The sequence below is a fragment of the Trichechus manatus genome, unplaced genomic scaffold (assembly GCF_000243295.1).
Source record: "Trichechus manatus latirostris isolate Lorelei unplaced genomic scaffold, TriManLat1.0 scaffold00002, whole genome shotgun sequence".
Lineage (NCBI taxonomy): Eukaryota > Metazoa > Chordata > Mammalia > Sirenia > Trichechidae > Trichechus > Trichechus manatus.
The window spans coordinates 19,061,319-19,082,049 of NW_004443938.1; the positions used below are offsets into that span (position 1 = coordinate 19,061,319).

Sequence of the window (20,731 nt, forward strand, 5' to 3'; positions counted from 1 at the left end):
TGTGTCAATGATTCCTGCAGGATATCGAGCAGAGGGTGCCGGTGATGGATGCTCAATACAAGATGATTACAAAGACAGCCCACCTCATTACAAAAGAAAGTCCCCAAGAAGAAGCTAACGAGATGTTTGCTACAATGTCTGGGCTCAAGGAGCAGCTAGCCAAGGTTGGAAAATATCAGAATTCTCTACACCCCGAGATACCAACACTGCCTTCACTGCTTGTCGCCTCCTCTCCCACCCACGGGCAGAAACGGCTGGTTTGCTTGCTAACAAATCATGCTTTTGCTTCTTATTATGTTTCTGGAATTAGTAACTTTGACATCAGTTTTACAAAGAAAACTGTGAAGTTAATACCAAGTATTACCTCTGTTAATTTAGAAGTACTAGTAGCTATATTTTAATAGACATATAGGCCTTCTCTGGGAAAAACGAACAAACAAACAAGAAGTTAGTGTTTTAACACACCCACACACATATGCAGAATGAGAGAGAGAAACAAAGAAAGAGAAGATAGGGTGAGGGATAGAAGAGAGAGATCATGTATTTGAATGAGAATGAATTCTCAAATGCGCTTTTGTTGAGTGTTCCTGAAATACCTCCATCTAAGCTTATGCATTTACTGCTGTAACCACAAGCTGTAGAAATTCTGCCCACGTCATCTCATGGATCTCACCTTAGACCTAGGATATTTTATCTATGATACTTCTGTATGGAGAACTAGGTGAATATCAAGCAGTAGGCATAGCATTTTCTCTTCTGTTGAGGGATTTTCCTTGAGTTTTGGAAGTTCTTTTGGGATTATTTATCTAAAGTTGAATTTTAGAAACATGGTATTGTTTGCAGTGTCTGCTTTGCTTGGGTAATTAGTTTCTGGCAAAAGAAAAGAACGATTAGATAAATGAATGGAAAATTTTTGTAATGTAGAATTGGAAAACAGAAGAAAAGAAAGAAAGTTAGTTAATTGGGAGAGAAAAATGGAAAGAGGATGACCTATATGAAATCAGTAGCGGATAATTAATGGAAAAGAGGAATAAGTGAGAAAAGTGAAAATTGGAAGAAGCATGGTCATGAAAAAGAAAACTTTGTCTGTCATTGAGTGTTAATTTTTTATTGATTTTATTTTAACATTCAAATTAGAATTATTCATAATTTTAAAAAAAGTAATGGGAAATAATGTTAATATCTGCTGCCGGCAACATTTACTAAACAACAGCTACAATTCAAAGTCAACATTTTCAATGTGATAAACTTCAAGCCACTTTCAGGGACTCACACATCTTAGCCTGGGACAGGTTTAGAGATTTAGGACAATCCTGAGGGAAGCAAATTGTGTCTTTAGACACAATCTAAGTCATTAAACATTTTTACTGCTGTTTCAGATGCAGCATCTTGATACATTTTCTTTTGCATGCAGGAAAGTTTTATAAAGCACACTGATTTTTATAGCTATTATTAGATTCTCTTGGTTTTGCTCAGGGTAATTTTAGCAGAATCTTGTTACAGTAGAAGGACTGTATCTTTATTTTGATAAACTTATCTTTCAGGCAGTATATCCTATAACATGCAAATATTTCTGCGTATGCCAGTCTATATTTAATAGTAACAAAATGTTACACCCCACTTTCTTCAAGAATTACTTTTGGAATATTAATGATAAAGTTAGCACGTGATTGGCTTTGTAATTTTAGAAAAGAAAAAAAAAGGTGTACTAACAAGTACTACTGCTTAATTCCCTTTCCTTGATTTTGTGAAAGTATTAATAATACTTTGGAAGCCACCTTAAATAAAATGAGGGGGAACAGGAAGTTCTTGGAGAACTGTCTCGTCCTGGATTCTAAGGTAAATGTGATGAGGCAGGCACTTTATGGGGCTCTTGATCTCTAAGACTTTATAGTTTATCATTATGAGATAATGCAGATGCATGAAACCAAACCAACCAAGTTACCATTGAGTCAATTCTGACTCGTGACAGCCCGTGTGTCAGAGTAGAGCTGTTCATAGGAGTTTTCAGCGGCAGATTTTTTTGGAAGCAGATTGCCAGGCCTTTCTTGGGAGGTGCCACTGGGTGAACTCAAACCTCCAACCTTTCAGTTAGTAACCAAGTGCGTTGGCTACACCCAGGAACTCCAGGTGCATACACTAACATCATTTTTAAAAAGAGAAGTGAGAGGTGAGGGCTGGGCCAATTTAGACAGGGAGACATCCCCTCATGTGGGAACTTCCTGTGACATGAGCGCTTGGGATGAGTGGGACTTTGGTAGGCAGAGAATAGTTCAATGCAGAGTTAGTGGGAGGCAGGAAAGCAGAAAGCCTGTATGGGAAGAAGAAGCCAACAAGTTTGTAAGTTTGTCTGGAGTCAATGTTTTAAGTAGGAGAGTTCCTGAATGTAAAGTTGGAAGGCACTGGGCTGGTCTAGATAATGAATAATAAGTAATGACTATCTTAGTTCAGATTTCAAAACCAAAAAACCCTGACTTATAGTAGAACTGCCCCATTGAGTTTCTAAGGAGCACCTAGGTGGACTTGAACTGTTGACCTTTTGGTTAGCAAAAGGTAACACTTAACCACTACACCACAAAGGTTTCCTTCAGATTTCAAGGCCACAGTAAAGATGAGTTGTGGTTTATGGGTGGAATGTGATACCATATGGCTCAAGAACCACACTCATTTAGATAGGAGGGTGTTACCCAGATCAACTATATATATTAATTTTCATGAGAAAACTTTGTAGCTATTCATTTGTCTCAGTGGTATAGTCATATCTTTTTTTAAACAGGAAAATTTAACAATACATAGAAAATACCATTAAAGAAATGCCTTAGGGATTCAAAAGTACCAAATGACCATGTAATTAAAGAAAATGTTCCTAAGAGTTATAAACAGTGCCCTGAGCTTGTGGTACTTGATGTTTAATGGCATTTTTGTCTTTGTATTTTTAAAGGTCAAAGAATGTTACTCCCCACTTCTTTATGAGTCGCAGCAGCTGTTGATTCCACTAGAGGAGTTAGAAACGCAGATGACGAGCTTTTATGACTCACTTGGAAAAATCAATGAAACTATAACAATTCTTGAGCATGAGGCACAATGTAGTGCTCTTTTTAAACAGAAACATCAGGTAAGGAAAAGCCCCTTTCCAGAGGCATAATTAATGTCAAAGTGCATGAAGGAAGACTGAGGTGGTAGTGTAGTGAGAGAAATTCAGACAGGACAAGAAACTGTTTTCTAGGATCGTCCTTATAACCCAGACAAAAATAGATGTCTTGTCCAAAGATGAAAATCCGACTCCGTTGTCAGCTGAGCATGGGCTTGAGCTCTGTCCAGGGAGCAGTGGAGCTGGACTGTGTGGTGCTAGGCTGGAACCCCCTGAAGCCAGGCTGTAATCATCTGAATTAATGAGTCCAATGAGTGGAGCAAAATAAGAAAGACTGGTTTGTTTTAAAGCACCTGACTGTCCCGTCTATGATCTGAGCAACACCGTGAGCCAGATGATACTCAGAAAGCACATACGAGTGTCTTCTCTGTGCCTGCGGATGCTGTCCATTCTGAACTCCAAGTCCAGAAGTCAGGAAGTTCACCTGTCCCTGTGAAATAAGGAGTAGGCATTAGGAATATAGTCAAACCCATTACTCTGTTTTGAAACAACAAGGGAACCCTCATTAGGACTTTCTGTTATCATCTCTGTTTTGTATTCTTCTAATTTTCTTGTAGTGTCTTTCCACCTGTGAATCCAGGGAACATGTTTCACTAACAAAGCCCATACAAATAAAGTGTTAATGTAAATAAATTTTCATTTGTATTAAAAAATAGTACAGAATATATATATGGATATATACACATATATTTATATAAGATTTCTTCTTATATTACATGCATATCTTATTAACTATATATATGTCAGTCCACAAGCCACAGGTAGTTGGGCCTGAGTCACCATTGCACCTCCTCCTGCACATGTGTGACAATTGCAAGCCTCCCAGGGTCACTGGTCTGCTGCTTTCTTTGCTTAGGGTCTGGGATGCACCATTTCATTAATGAACTTGACAGCTTGTGAACCTTAGGAATTCAAATGTTACCCATTTTAAGATAGAAAAATAACATATAATCTGTTGCATCTGACTCTTTCAGTAAAGTGTAGTGTACATTGGTGTGAAGTTCACTTAATTAAATTAAAACCTAATATGTAGGTTGATTTCATTATTGTTCTTTCAATAACCATATGAAACATTGAGTTGATTCCAACTCATAAAAACCTACCTTATAGGACAGAGTAGAACTGCCCCATAGGGTTTCCAAGGCTGTAATCGTTACAGAAGCAGACTGCCACATCTTTCCCCGTGGAGCATGCTGTGAGTTCGAACTGCCAACTTTTCGGTTAGCAGCCTAGTGCTTAACCACAGCACCACCAGGGCTCCTCAATACCCATACCCGTTAACCAAACCTGTTACCACTGAGTCGATTCCAACTCATAGTGACCCTATAGAACACAGTAGAACTGCCACATAGGGTTTCCAAGGAGTGACTGGTGAATTCAAACTGCTGACCTTTTAGTTAGCAGCCACGCTCTTAGCCACTGCGCCACCAGGGCTCCTTCAGTAAACATTTTGGTTAGCAGCCTGAGCTCTTAACCACTATGCCACTAGGGTTTCCTCAGTAACCATAGGCCGATTAATTGGTTGGAGGAATGCAGACACTAGACAAACAACAGTTTTGATACTTACTTTCTTCATGTTAATAAGATGTGCATGTAACATAAGAAATCTCAAAAAAAAAAAAAAAAAACCTCATTGTGACATTTTAATGCCCTACACAAAAAGCACTAACTTCAGTGGCTGGTTAAAACTGAGCCCTTTTGAAAAGAAATGCTCCTCTGTGCTTTTGGTTTCACTTCTTGTTGCTTAAAAGCTATACAACATAGTTTTTATTGCTTATTGCTCTTTCAAATAATATCGTTGTTTCCTTTCCTTGTAGGAACTGTTAGATTGTCAAGAAAGCTGTAAGAAAACCTTGACACTAATTGAGAAAGGTAGTCAAAGCGTTCAGAAGTTTGTAACTTTGAGCAACGTGTTGAAGCATTTTGATCAGACGACGCTGCACAGACAGATTGCTGATGTTCACGTGGCTTTTCAGGTAATTTGTTCTCCCTGCTTTAGACTAATGAGCTAAGGAAAATACGAAGAGGAGGACAAATCAACCTCATTTAGCATGCTTTCCGTCTTGTAAAGACTCTTCGCCCTCTGGTGTTTGCAAACCAGTAATTTTACTTCTGCTTTTTCTAATACCAATCACGGGGGAAAAAAATTGCCGTTGAGTTGATTCTGACTCATAGTGACCCTTTAGGACAGAGTAGAACTGCCCCATAGGGTTTCCAAGACCATAAATGTTTATGGAAGCAGATTACCACATCTTTCTCCCACATAGTGACTGGTGGATTCGAACCGCTGACCTTTCGGTTAGCAGCCAATGCTTAACCACTGCACCAACAGGACTCCTGTTAATCTCAAAAGGGGTTAATTACTCCATAAAGATATGTCTTCCTTTAAATGATTTTTAAAGATATAATACTCTAACAAAATGATACATTCAGTGATGAGGAAACAGCATCACATAATGATTATTTTTTTAAATCAAGAATATGGTAAAGAAAACGGGAGATTGGAAGAAACACATGGAAACCAATAGTCGCTTGATGAAGAAATTTGAGGAGTCTCGAGCAGAGTTGGAGAAGGTGCTGCAGATCGCTCAGGAGGGCCTGCGGGAAAAGGGGGATCCAGAAGACCTCCTGAGGAGACACACTGTGAGTTCATCCTCTATGGGGCATGGTCCTGAGCACATGGACAGGCAATCCTAATTTAAAAAAAATAAATAATTTTTTTTTTAAAGAGAATGCCAACAGAGAGAGAGAGAGGTGAGTGAGGAAGGCAGAAACTTTCGGAGTATGAACCCAAAGATACGGTGAGCAAAAAGAACCTCAAGAGCAGTTGATTAGCTGGCTCTTCTTAAGCCTTTGGGGTAGTGGAGTCATAGGATAATTCAGACTCCTCAAATCACTAGTTCTTTATTTAGCTAAGAAATTCTTGAATAATCACAGATATTTTCATAGATAATTTTAGGTGAATGGCTAAGTCCTTTATGCTCATTTTATAAAGCAGCATGTTGTGGTATAGATACTGTGTCTCTTGAAACTTGGTAGCTGATATAACTTGTTGCAGTGTTGGGAAGACATCTTCGTGTCTACTGTACTCATTTAAATTGTATCAGTATTGTGAACACTGGTAATATCTGAGTGGTGTATGGAGATGGTGAGCACTCTGAGAACATAGGTTTAGAGTAATTCTTCCTGAAATTTCAGTGGATAGTTTCATAAACCACACTCTCAAATGATGAATGCACATATTTGTGAAGCAGCTAACTGGACTTAAGGTTAATTACCAATGTATTGGAGCCCTGGTGGTGCAGTGGTTAAGAGCTTGGCTGCTAACCAAAAGGTTGGCAGTTTGAATCCACCAGCAGCTCCTTGCAAACCCTCTGGGGCAGTTCTACTCTGTTCTATAGGGTTGCAGTGAGTCAGAATCAACTGGATTGCAAGAGCTGCTGTAACAAAGTACCACAAGGGGATCATTTATAAGAACAAAAATTTATTGTCTTACAGTTCTGGAGGCTAGTAGTCCAAAGGCCTTAGGGGAAGATCATGTTCTTGTCCCTCTCAGCTTCTGGCAGCCCCATGTATTCCCTGGCTTGTAGCTGCAGCATAACTCATCTTTTAGCCATCTTCCCTCTTTGCCTCTTCTCCTCTCTTATAAGGAGTCACTCTGATTTGATTAGGACTCACCCTACTCCAGCATGACCTCATGTTTACTTAACCAACAGCATCTTCAAAGACCCTATTTCCAAATAAGCTCGTGTTCACAGGTAGCAGGGTTAGGACTTCATCCTATCTTTTTTGAGAACACAATTCAATCTATTACAGTCAGTGACTACAAAACAATTCCTTCACTCTCCACACATCCGCAGTATGTCACTTTCTGTTTTTACTCACCATTGCTTCAAAATTATCCCGAGTACGTACTCCCGAGACTGCGTGACACCTGGTGATGTGTGCAAGTGTGTGGACGTGGGCGTGGCTGCTAATGAACCATCAGGGCCTTGGACAGATGACAGTCGGGAAATGAGGAATGGTGAGGCTTCGTCCTGGCTTCTCCTCTGCTGTTTTGCCTTTGTCCAAGAGGACCCTAAAACTCTATTACTATGGAGTCAAGGTTTTAGGATCACCCGTGGACCTGCCAGAATATTCTACCAAATTTGAAAACTGCAGAGATTGTTTTTTCTAAAAAATAAGAAGTACTAGTTGAATTTCAGATGCAATGATTCTGACTCATAACTGCAGATGAGTATAGCTCATTCCTGAAAACTAAATAGTAGTTGCCCAGGAGGTCTGAAGAGCATAGCAGCTGGCAAAGAGGTTTGTTTAGAACCGTGACGATGCCCCGTATGGTGTTTGGTGCTGACTTTATTCTGCCCGACAAGGGATACTTTTCTCCAGAGTTTTTGTTTTAACTGTGGTAATATACATGTAACAAAACATTTGCCATTTCAGCCATTTTTACATGTGGAATTCAGTGACATTAATTATGTTCACCATGTTGTGTAACCATCACCACTGTCCGTTTCCAACTTTTTCCATCACCCTTAACAGATACGCAGTGTCCCTTAAGCAGTACCTCCCCATTTCTTCCTTCCACCCTCCCCTGGCAACCACTGATAAACTCTGGTCTCTGTGCATTGCCTGTTCTAGATATTTCATGTAACTGGGATCACACAATATTTGTCCTTTTGTGTCTGACTTATTTCACTCCGCATGATGTTATCTAGGTTCATCCATGCTGTGTCATGTGTCAGTACTTCATTTCGCTTTATGGCTGAGTAGTATTCCATTGTATGTCTGAACCACATTTTGCTTATCCATTCATCTGCGGATGGACACTTGAGTTGTTTCCACCTTTTGACTATTATGAATAGGGCTGCTGGTAATATTAGTGTACAAGTATCTGTTTGCATCCCTGCTCTCAAGTCTTTTGAGTTTATACCTAGGAGTGGGATTGCTGGGTCATGTGGTAAGTCTCTGTTTGATTTTTGGAGGAATTGCCAGACCTAACAAGGACGCTCTTAACCACCTCCTCCCTTTCCACCTCAGGAGTTTTTCAGTCAGCTGGATCAGAGGGTGCTCAATGCTTTCCTGAAAGCTTGTGATGAGCTCACGGACATCCTCCCGGAGCAGGAGCAGCAGGGCTTGCAGGAAGCTGTTAGAAAGCTCCATAAACAATGGAAGGTGAGTCCGGACAGATGTCATCAGAATGTCATCTGAACGTGAGGTGTCATGAATGAAGGGAGGGAGAAAGCAGGAGGGTGGTAAAGTCGAATTATAAAAGAGAAAGTAACCTAGCTACTACTCTCATTTAAAAAAAAAAAAAAAAAAAACAGAACTTGAATAAAACATGATAAAATAGAATTTTGTTATTCCTATTTTTTGATGGAATCAATTTTATCACATTGCTTAAGATTACATTTTTTTGGTTCCTTTTTTTGGTCAAGGGTGACACAGGCACTTAACTTATTCAAGCAACATTTAGTGATCTCTCCTCATATGAATAAATTATGTTGGGCATACTGCTGAAATTACAAAAATTTGCTGTCCTCAAGGAGTTTACCATCAAGTTTAGATAGTTATGATCTAAAAATATAAATAAAAATTTATTGTTTGAGTGTTCGATGATGAATAAAGTATAGTCCTTTTCCTCTAAGAGCTTAGAGTCCATTCTGGGAGATAATTAGTTACAAATAATAAAAGTCTAATTTATAATGATGAGCCCGAAATAAAGTAATATATTTATGAAAGCTTTGGAAGAGGAAGGTGGAGCCATTTGGATACTGGAAAGAGTGAATAGAGTAAGCAATTTTGAGCTAGGACTTTCAAGAAGAAGCAAAGGTTGGGGGTGGATGGGAGGGTGAAGCAGCAGCAAGCAGAAAAGAGCATGAGAGTGTGAAAATCAGGAGTGCAGGCACCCCCTGCTGCTCAGTCCCGTGCAAGGGCCATGTGCTCTGGGACAATCAGGGGAGACAAGGCTAGGCCTCTCAGATGGAGGCCAGCTTCAGAATCAGCATGTCAGGGAAGCTGTTGCCATTGAATAGAGACCCCTGTGGAAGGCTGTCTTCCTTGTGCCAAACTATAGGAAGATTACTCAAACCCACCCCCACCAAAAAAAGAAAAAAGAAAACAGTTGCCTTCCAGAAGGCCCGAGGCCCCTCTACTACCCCTCAGGGCTATCCTATGGGTTGGGGGTGGGGGGGCTACGTAGAATCCCAAACCTCCTTTCCAAATGGGAAAATAACTTTGCCTGAGGCCATGGTGTCAGTGAAGAGGGAGGCAGAGAGATTCTTCATGACGTGAGTTAAAAAAGAAATAGGATTAACGCCAGAACCTCCAGCAGGCTTTTCCAAAGAGCTGGGTCCTGGGTTAGCACTTTCCATGCTTTATCCCATTTATTCCTTACAGTAGCCCTGGGAGGGTGGTCCTCTTACCATCCCACTTTCCAGAGGTGCAAATGGAGGCTCAGGGAGGTGAAGTGACATTCCCAAGACACACAGTTACTGGGTAGCAGGGTCACCACAGTGCCGAAGAGGGGGCAGGACACCCACCTTTCCAACAGCAGGTCCAGGACCTGTTGGATAGTGGAGAAGCATTGGTAGGTGCACAGGAAGGTGGGGACGTAGGAGACAGGAACCAGGTGCTCTGCCAGCTTGTCCAGCGTGCCTGCACCATGCAACTGAAGGCAACCCAGGTGTGTCAGAGTAAAACTGTGCTCCAAAGCATTTTCAATGGCTGATATTTGCAAGTAGATCACCAGGCCTTTCTTGGGAGGTACCACTGGATGGACTTGAACCTCCAACCTTTTGGTTAGCAGCCGAGCCTGTTAATCGTTTGCACCACCTGGGGACTCTGAAGATTACTGCAGCAGCAGGTTAATGAGTGTGGTAATAAGGAGTGACATATTTCTTATGTTTTATATGAAGGGGAGCTCTGGTAGCACAGTGGTTAAGGGCTCAGCTGCTAACCAAAAGTTTGGCAGTTTGCATTCACCAGCTGCTCCTTGGAAAACCTGTGGGGCAGTTCTATTGTGTCCTGTAGGGTCGCTAGGAGTCAGAATCAACTTGACAGCAACAGGTTTGGTTTGGTTTATATGAAGGAGTTGTGGGGGTCAGGAAGGCTGGCTACTGAAACTCTCCCCATCAGATTGTGTTACTTTTGGGGGTTTCTTGATCTCAACAGTACAGGCTAAAAGAAAAATCAGCCTTGTGCAGAGGGAAAATACAGTTAAAGAAATATCTTTTTATTTGCTAAATTTGAAAATTTAAATGTCTCTTGTTTTAAAATAAGATTTTTAACAAAGAAAACTAAGTTTCTAAAGATGTTGTTGAAGCTTAACTTATCATATCAGTGGGGCTGCTGTGGAAATTAAATAGAATGATCATTGTGAAAACCTCTGACCACAGCAGGTGGAAAGGCCTGGTGTAGACAAAAATAATCAAATCTCATTGGCCCTAGAGGGAATTTTTTTTTTCTTGCCACTTCACTTGAAAATGTACATAACCAGGAACATTTTTTTCTGAATCTACCTATGGAATGTAGGATCTTCAAGGAGAAGCCCCATATCATTTGCTTCATCTGAAGATTGATGTGGAGAAAAAGAGATTCTTGGCCTCTGTAGAAGAATGCAGAACTGAGCTGGATCGGGAGACCAAGCTGGTGCCCCAGGAAGGCAGTGAGAGAATGATTAAAGAGCACAGGGTACGTCGCCTCCCCTGAGCAGACAGCCATGTAAAGTCACACTGTTATTTCAAGGCTGGAGCTCACAGTTTGGTTTGGGTCTGAAAACATGAAGTAGCTTAATTTCTTTCCACTGATAGTCTAAATGGGACTCTTCCTTGAGTTTTTCTATGGATATGTAAGCAATTGTATGGCTTCTCACAGGGATTATAAAAAATGTTTATTGCTTATTAGATTTTCTTCAGTGACAAAGGCCCTCATCATCTCTGTGAGAAAAGGTTACAGCTCATTGAAGAACTGTGTCTGAAGCTGCCCATGCGGGACCCAGTGAGGAACACACCCGAGACGTGCCACACAGCACTCAGAGAGCTGAGAGAGGCCATTGACAGCACCTATGAGAAGCTCGTGGGGGACCCAGACAAATGGAAGGACTACACCAGCAGGTAGTCTCAGCATTGCTTCCAGAGTCAGAGAAGAGTTGATCTGAATTCTGTTCATTTAGATATCATTGTTTTGTTGTGTGTTGTTGAGTCGATTCTGACTTCTAGCAACCCTGTAGGACAGAGTAGAACTGCCCTATAGGGTTTCAAAGGCTGTAATTTTTACAGAAGCAGTTTGCCAGGTGTTTTCTCCCATGGAGCTGCTGGTGGGTTTGAACTGCTGACCTTTAAGTTGGCAGCCAAGCACATAACCACTATGCCACCAGGGATACTCATTTCATTTTACACAATAAAGAAAACCAGATTGTACAGTCTTGCCCATGATCTTATACAACAATGCTTCATTGAATAAAAGAGATTGGTTTTCAGTCAGAAACAGGGTGAGGGACTTTATTTCCAGAGGACCCAGATGTTCTCTTGTAGAGGCAGAATTGGGGCAAATCCTTTCTCCTCGATTCCCCAGTTCCCCTAAGGAGGGGGGGGATTCTGCCTCTTCGGGTGAGTGCCTCACCTTGGTGAGGACACGTGAGATGTCTCAGGCTAGTCAAGCCCTAGGACACATCTCTTCCCTGTGCTGAGTTCTCCCTGCACACTCTTCTTTCTCTTCCCTCCAAGCAGCTGAGCACAGCAGCGGCCATCCCTGCCCTGAGCTCCATGGTTAAGGGACAGTTTCCGAAAAGTTTGTTAATCAACTTGGTAATCATTTGATTGTAAAATTTCCATGAGTGAATTCAGAATAGAATATGTATTTTAACCATCCTGATATGCTCTCCCTTCAAGAAGAAACCTGTGTTATTTCAGATTTTCTGAGTTTTCCTCTTGGATATCTGTGAAGGAGACCCAGTTGAAGGAGATTAAGGATGGGACCATCGATACTGCCAACCATGGAGAGGTCAAACGTGATGTAGAGGTGAGTTCTGGGACCGTTTTTGTGTTACTGGAAATTTTTCAGTAATTAAAAAGTAATAACAGACAATCTAATCTTGTCTGTTTATCTTTCTTAAAAAAAATAAGATCCTGAAAACAGTCTTAAAAATAAGTCTCCTCATACTGTGGAGAGCTATAGGTTTTTTTTTCCTATTGAATTGTTAGTAGCTTTGAGATTTAGTCATGTTCACAGTGCCTCTAATGCATCTTGAGGTAACAGTGCTGAGAGGAAACTTGCATGCACGGGTGTGTAACACAGCAGAGGTTTAAGAATTGCCAGAGAAAACAAGACTAGGTTTAATACAATAAATGTTCAGCCCTTCAAAAGTCAGGTCCCAGAAAAGTCAGGGAGTTGGGCAAGGTCTCCAAGCATCCTTTCTATGTCAAGTTCAGCCTGAGTTGGTTCATATCAGCCTCTGTAGCTTGGATGCAGCCTGATAAACACAGCCAGGCCGACAGAGCCTGGGCCCGAACCAGTTTGCGTTCTGTGAGTGGTATGCAGCAACCCTCTCCCTTTTAACTGACTCAGAGTTTTCTAGACCTCTTGTGTAATGACGCACTGTTGTGAAAATGCTTTCTCTTTCAGCGTTTTTTATCTCTTGCAAGTTACATAGTTGCAGTTAATGAGAATATATTTCCGTTCGGTTCCTATCTTCTGCATCCTCTTTTTTTCCTATAAATTATATAACAAGGTCCCCCCGACACCAAAATTCTAGAGGTGTTTTCCTTGGATGGTGCAAACTGTTAATGCACTTGGCTGCTGATCGTAAGGTGGGAAACTCGAGTCTGCTCAGAGGCACCTTGGAAGAAGACCTGGCAGTCTACTTCTGAAAAAAATTCAGTCATTGAAAACCCTAGGAGCATATCTACTCTGAAACACATGGGGTCACCATGAGTCGGAATTGACTCTATGGCAAGTGGTGTGGTTCCATAATATAATGGTATACTATAGAAGGATTTTTATATTTGTTATTAGTTGTTGTTATAGTACAAAAAATACTCAAATGTTACAATGAAATATCAACTAACTGCTTCTGGAACCAGCTGTTTTCCACTGCATTTGCCCTGTACCAGCCTCTGTATCAGCACGTGTGGTTTGAGGCCATTGCCAGACACTCTGCTACCTCTGAGCTGGTGTAGGAGGGTGAGAACTGCTTCAGTGGCCATTCCCTCAATCCCAGGCCATTCCCTCAATCCCAGGCCTGCAAGGCCTGAGACCTGGAGTCTCTCTGGTTTTGTGTTGGTGGGTAAACCCTCCCTTCCTGGGTAAGAGCTGCTGTCCTGTTTGTGCATCTTAATATCTGAAAGCTAACATAAGTATGACAGACAATGTAAGCTAATGAAGTTAAAATAAATTTGTAGAGCATCCATAGCAATATTTAATGAGAAAACTCTTTAATAAAAGAAATTATCTAACTAACAAACAGATTCTTTTATTTTTTTTTTTAAAGATGTACCATGTTACTTCCAGCTCACAGAAAGTGAGATAATAAAGTATATTGTGCATTATAATTCCTAATTTTGGTATCTCATATTCTTCTATAGTACTTTTGGAAGCAGTCTTCTAAAAGAGTAAGGGAATATCTGTAAACATCTAACCATACAATTGTGAAGGTAATATTTTTGGTATAGACAGTGCTGATTTTATACATCAGGTATTGGCATTTGGGAGACATTTCTTCCTAGCACTTGTAGACTTTTGTTAAAGATGTGTACAAAAGTAAAGTAAGCAGGCTCTCAGCTGATGAGTGAATGTCTGCTTCTCTTCCCTCTACCTTGTAAACCTTGTGTTGAGTCCTTTCATGCTGGAAAGCAACGATTCACAATTGTAGTTTTTTCCCTGAAAGTGTTCTTTCATGTTCTCCAGGAGATCAGAAATGGTGTTACCGAAAAGGGAGAGACTCTCAGCTGGCTGAAATCCAGGCTTAAAATTTTAATTGAAGTTTCTTCTGAGACGGAAGCCCAAAAGCAAGGCGATGAGCTGGCAAAATTATCTAATGGTTTCAAGGCTCTGATAACTTTGTTGTCTGAGGTATATCATTCACTTACACTCTAAACAGACAGTTCTGGGTGAGGAATCTAGAAGGTGCTTATGGTTATAGTTTAACAAGTATTTTTACAAAGAAACTGTAGTTGAGAGAGAATAGTTATGATACTTATTTATATGAAGATTGATGGAGAAGATGGATAGGAAGATTAAATTATGGCCTCTGCCACATCGGATATGTTAATTCTGGTTAACAATACATTTCTAAAGTAAAATGCTTAGCAAAGCCATACTTTTTTTACTCTTACTAAAAACATTTTTATTTCACAGTAAGTTTAAATCTATCATAGAGGTTAAGAACACAGGCTAGAGTGTAAGACAAACCCAAGATTGGACTTAACTCCAATAACACATTTCTTGTGTGACCTTGAGCTTGTCACTTAACATCTAGGGGCCTTGGTTTCCTTCCTTGTAAAACAGGGTTAAAAATACTCCAAATTCTGTGTCTAGGATTAAATGCAATAATGCATTTAAAACACTTAATACAGTGCCTGAAACAGAGTAAATGCTCAAAACTGATGGTTAGCAATAATAAAGTATCCAGAGTTTAGTCAGCAGGTCAGTAAAAGTCTCTTTTAGATAAAAACCACTCAGTTTAAACTTCTTAATATACATTTCAACATGTATCTATATATTTTCTTATAGGTTAAAATATACAAGCCCATCTACTTCATTCCTAGTAGAGCCCCTTCTGCTCTCAGTGAGAATATTTTTACTGACTAGGCTGTTGTACAATTTTAATGTATTAGTGTGTGGAAGATAATGTAAGAATAGAAACTAGAATAGATACTTACTAGTATTTCTTGAAATCGTTTAAGTATAAACTTGCATGGAGTAGATGATCTATTGGCTAACTGAGTACACAATGTCCACATAGCTCTCTGATTCTGAAGAGTTTGAATTCTCTACAGATCTCCCTAATTTAACAGTTTGATTGTCATTTAACCCTTTATATTTTAATAATCCATGGGGATCTGGTTGAGACTCTGGTGGTGAATTTACATATGCCAAAATAACTCTGACCTGTTTGTGGTTTTACTTTGATATGTTAATTTCAATATATAAATTACAGTTTTCTTAAGACTTTTTGACAGATTGAAAATGGTGGTATGATTAATCAAATTTTGGAACATAGGCTACTTAAGTCCTTTGGACATCCATCCTCCATAACAATGGTGAAGGTTAGCTAGCTGCCGCCACCATATTTTGAATGGAACTCTGGCGTTTCTCTCTTCTGTTCTTTACTACTCTTTACAAAATATTGAAGTTGTCAAGGATTTCGTTTTACTTGGATCCACAATCAACGCCCACGGAAGGAGTAGGCAAAAAATCAAATGACGTATTGCATTGGGCAAATCTGCTGCAAAAGACCTCTTTAAAGTGTTAAAAAGCAGAGATGTCACCTTGAGGACTAAGGTGCACCTGACCCAAGACATAGTATTCTCAATCACCTCATATGAATGTGAAAGCTTGACAATGAATAAGGAAGACCGAAGAAGAATTGATGCCTTTAAATTATCGTGTTGGCGAAGAATACTGAACATACCATGGACTGCTGGAAGAACAAAGAAATCTATCTTGGAAGAAGTACAGCCAGAATGTTCCTTAGAAGCAAGGATGGTGAGACTTGGTCTCAAATACTTTGAACATGTTATCAGGAGGGACCAGTCCCTGGAGAAGCACATCATGCTTGGTAAGGTAGAGTGTCAGCGAAAAAGAGGAAGACCCTCAATGAGATGCATTGACACAGTGGCTGCAACAATTGTGAGGGTGGCACACGACCGGGTAGTGTTCCGTTTTGTTGTATGTAGACTCTCAATGAGTCAGAACTTGCTCGATGGCACCTAACAACAACAGCTTTCCACTTGGTCAAGTCAAGTATCAGTAACGGTTTAAAAGTTAACACATATTCAGATGATCTTTAATGCAGGACCTAAGAAATAGTTTGAGTCACACTGATAGATAAATTTATAATATATTTTGTCCCACATAAATCATTTTGGAAGCCTTTGAAATTATAAGTCATTAGTCTCCCTACCATTTACTGAGGCCATTTGCTTTGTCTTCCAAGTACTGATGACGCTGTCCATGGGGCTTGTAGCAAGAGTCTGTCTCTAACAAATGTTTATACAGATATCACTTCTTTGCACACATATCTATCTTAAAGTTCTACACAATTTATCTTCATATCCTTCTTGTTACTTATTCACTCAGTGAAAGCAAAGAGAAAAATGGAGGGGGAGAAAAAGATGAATTTAACACATTCATCCTCTTCTTTTGATTAACATCCATTTAGTAGTAAATTAATGCCGAACACAAATTATTTGAAATTTCCCCTGTAAGAAAAAAAGGCTATGGATAAATTCACATTATGTACTAAATAGTCATTTCTTTCAACAGAACAGATGATTTACTGAGGTCTGGAGTGTGCTTTTCACAGGGACTATTGCTGTTTGTTTGGGAAACAACAGGCTTTAAGTTACCTTGGACAAATTCAGATCTGAAGAGGGTCAAAGAAAAGAATAATAGGGTAAGAGAAGGAAAAGCTGGAAGGCTTATGTTGAAGACAAATGATGGCAAAACGTAGATGAAGTTAGTGAAGATGGAAAGGGGTAGACTTTGAAAAAAATGATCTTGATGAATCTAAAATAGAGGAATCAGAAGAAAGACAGAAAAGAAGTCTGCAGATTCCGGAAGATAACAAGTAAAAGAATCCACTAAATAACCATAAAATTAGAAATTATTTATATTGTTGCTCTACGTAGAAATATGGGAGATGCATTTTAAACAAATATTATTTTATTCTTTTCTTTTTCCTCTCATATTTTTTCCAGATTATTTTGAATAGGATGAACTCAACTTTCTTATAAGGCACTTTTATAGTTATGTTTTAGTTATGAGATTGAAATTATAGGGACCTAGGAAACAATATATGTGTTTTCATTATCCTGGCTTTATTAGGTCAAATTTTTTTTTTTTTTTTTTTTTTTTTGTAGTTTATGGCACAGACATCCATCTCAAATGAGGCTTGCTATAAGTGACTATATATTTTAACAATGGTTAAATAGCCTCAAAAATGTGTTAAATAATAAAAGTTATAGAGAATTGTGTATATATTTCAAGTTGTTGAGACAGACTATAACTGCACATATTCTTCAAATATTTAAGATTACATGAACTTCATTAAATAGCACACAATTTACATTTTTTTCATGAAAATATAGGTTGAAAAGATGTTAAACAACTTTGGGGACCGTGTCCAGTACCAGGAAATAGTAAAAAGTTCCCTTGAAGATTTAATTTCTGGCTCTAAAGAAGTCCAGGAACAAGCTGAGAAGATCTTGGACACTGAAAATCTGTTTGAAGCCCAGCAGTTACTTCTTCATCACCAGGTAGAGTGCCTCTTTACCCCAGTGCATTCACATGAAGTTTGCTAGTTAATGACAGATCCAGAGACATGAAGAGTATGTCCCCTGGGTGGGCGGGGAGACCCAATTTAATGGTTGACAAAAACTTGGCATTTCTGTTCTCTCTGTTAAATATTAAATATTTGAGAAGATCCTGCAAAATAATTTCTCAGACTGAGTGACCCAATGATATCAAAAAGCTCAAGGAAATTGTGGAGGGAAAATTGATTGAACTGTGAAAACCTTTGTGAAACTTGCAAAGTTGTCCTTTTAATAACAGAGAAGAAAAGCCTAAGATGGACATTTTTTTTCCTATTTGAAGTCACTGGTCTTTTGTCATTATGTTAAAGTCTGTCTCTTGAATTTACAACTTTGAATACATCTTAGTCTGAGAAATTATAACTTTTACTTGAAATACGAGACCTTTCAGGAGAGTATGATCTGTTGCTGTATTAGAGCTGGGAGTAAAGAAAATGTCATACACATATTGATAATAAATCATTTTAAATCCTGACAGTCTGGTAGGCATAAATGGGATATGTTACTTCTACAACTCCATATAAATGGAAGTATTATTCAAATCAAGTATTTTAATAAAAAAATTCTAGTAATTTAATGTGTAGCTAAATGCTGGCTAATTTCACATCTAATAATGTATAAAAATAGAAGTTGCGTTATATTCTGTATGAACTAGCACCTGTAGGCTTTATAGATTTACTTAATAATTATAATAACTCTGGGGATACAGAATATTAATGCTTAGTGTTACAGTGTTCTCAATCATTAGAAAATTATTGTTTGGGTTTTAATTTACTTTGGGGTTTTAATTTACTTTAAGTCAGGAAATATCAGATTGTAGCTATTTATATGAAAACTTTTTACACATTTCTTGGACCAGGTGATTGGTGACATGGATGTGTTTACTTTGTGGGAATTTGAAAGCTATACACTTCAGATGTGTGTGCCATTCCGAATTTATATTATATTTCAATAAAAAGTTTACTTTAAAACACAACTTTTCCCAAAATATCTCAGCAGATTAATCATTCTGAACACACTCAGGGTTAAATCTCCTAACATTAGCATTTATGCAACAGAGCTGATAAAAAATTGCAATTGGGAGTTTGTGTTATTTGGCAGAAGATAATTCTTTAAGGAGAAGAGTGTCAAATGAATAGTTTTGCCAGATTCCTCTGGAGTCTGGCAAAACGTGCTAAATGTTCTCTAAAATTGTACACAACTGAAACACTAATGCAAATTAATTATGTTGTTTCCCGTTAAAAACATAAAATATTTATAAACAATGTCCATCTTTGACTAATATACCAGTTTTTAAAAAAAACCATTGTGGTCAAGTGGATTCTGACTCATAGTGATGCTATAGAACAGAGTAGAACTGCCCCTCAAGGCTGTGGTCTCTATGGAGGAGCCCTGGTGGCACAGTGGTTAAAAGCTGTGGCTGCTAACCAAAAGGTGGCAGTTCGAATCCACCAGCCACTCCTTGGGAACTCTATGGGGCAGTTCTGTTCTGTCCTATAGGGTCACCATGCATCAGAATCAACTTGATGGCAACAGGTTTGGATTTTTAATCTCTACGGAAGCAGACTGCCACATCTTTCTCCTGAGGAGTGGCTAGTGGGTTCAAACCACCTACCTTTCAGTTAGCAGCCGAGTGCCACCAGGGCTTCTTTGACTAATATAAAACCAAAAACCCAAACGTGTTGCTGTCAAGTTGATTCCAACTCATAGGGACCCTACAGGACAGAGTAGAACTGCCTCATAGGGTTTCCAGGAAGCAGTTGGTGGCTTGAAACGACTTTTTGGTTAACTCTTAACCACTGCGCCACTAGCCCCTTATTGTTTTAACAAGATCCCTGAGTGGCACAAACAGTTTGTTATCTACTACTAACCTAAAGGTTGGCAGTTCAAACCTACCCAGCAGCACTGCAGAAGAAAGGCCTGGCAGTGTACTTCCATAAAGATTACAGCCAAGAAAATCCAATGGAGCAGTTCTGCGCTGACACATGGGGTCACCGTGAGTCAGAATCTTCACTTTAAGATGCAGTTGAAGCCCACACAGCATGAGGTCCTACCTTTCTGTACCTCTGTTCCAGTGTGACTTTTTATGTCCCTGCTTAGCTGCTTAGAAGGTAACATTTATATCCATCTGTTGATCAAATGTTTCCAGCAAAAGACAAAGCGGATCTCTGCAAAGAAGAGAGACGTACAGCAGCAGCTTGCGCAGGCACGGCAGGGAGAAGGGGGGCTGCGGGGCCGAGCGCGGGAGGAGCTGCAGCAGCTGCAGAGCACCCTGGACAGCGTGGAGCACAGCAGGGAGAAGCAGGAGCGCCGCATCCAGGTAGGAGCCAGAACCTTGGAGAGATGAAGAAGGCTGAGCTAGCTTCCGGGTTACTTCTTAAACTAGCAGAAGCAAATCTTTGTCTCTGCCTCTGATGCTCCAGCACTGCATTAAGTACTTAACCTGAGTTGTCCCTTTTAATCATTGCAACAGGCTTATCAGGTAGGTATGGGTAGTGTCGTTGGCACATTTTGCAAATGCAGCTGCTTAAAAAGAAAGAATTCAAGGCCCTTGCCCAAAGGTCACACTGCAGAGATCAATAAGAGAGCTAGTATTTGAATTCACACTTGTCTGAATCCAGAAACTTATGTCATTCCACTTTTCCAGAAAGTCCAGCAGCCACTTTTATATGGTATTGTGATCTTAACACATTACCTTTTAAAAAAAACAAGACTTTTTAGTTGCTGCCAGCTGCTCACTTTCTTTTCTTTCTTCCTCTGTCCCTCACTCCCTTCCTCCCTGCCTTCCTTTCTTTTTTGAGAGAGAGTGGGAGGCTTCCTTTCTCTTTGACACTTATCCACATTTTAAGTAATATTGTTAGAGTCTGAGGACGTTACAGTGGATGGAGAACTCAGAGATCATCTGGTCCACATGCTTTCTGTTTGTAAATGATAACACTGATACCCAAAAAGGAAATTCTTCTAGAAGACATTAGAAAAAGTGTCACTTAGTGTGATTGCATGAAATTTGAGCTGATTGTTAACTAGAGGTTCATAGCTTTCCAGATGA

The 20,731-nt window shown here is 39.6% G+C and overlaps 1 protein-coding gene across 16 annotated transcripts in view; it reads left to right on the forward strand.

Moving 5' to 3' along the window:
- SYNE1 (spectrin repeat containing nuclear envelope protein 1) overlaps positions 1–20,731 on the forward strand; it is a 540,309-nt gene that overhangs the window by 201,162 nt on the left and 318,416 nt on the right. For 15 of the 16 annotated variants that reach the window (XM_023728949.1, XM_004368822.3, XM_023728947.1 and 12 more), the window contains 11 exons: positions 21–164; positions 2,942–3,115; positions 4,969–5,127; positions 5,630–5,794; positions 8,192–8,326; positions 10,685–10,843; positions 11,057–11,265; positions 12,064–12,172; positions 14,057–14,221; positions 17,461–17,628; positions 19,832–20,002. In XM_023728949.1, the coding sequence (XP_023584717.1) occupies positions 21–164; positions 2,942–3,115; positions 4,969–5,127; positions 5,630–5,794; positions 8,192–8,326; positions 10,685–10,843; positions 11,057–11,265; positions 12,064–12,172; positions 14,057–14,221; positions 17,461–17,628; positions 19,832–20,002 (1,758 nt within the window). The remainder of the gene's footprint in view (positions 1–20; positions 165–2,941; positions 3,116–4,968; positions 5,128–5,629; positions 5,795–8,191; positions 8,327–10,684; positions 10,844–11,056; positions 11,266–12,063; positions 12,173–14,056; positions 14,222–17,460; positions 17,629–19,831; positions 20,003–20,731) is intronic. The other variant, XM_023729010.1, reaches the window with a different exon arrangement.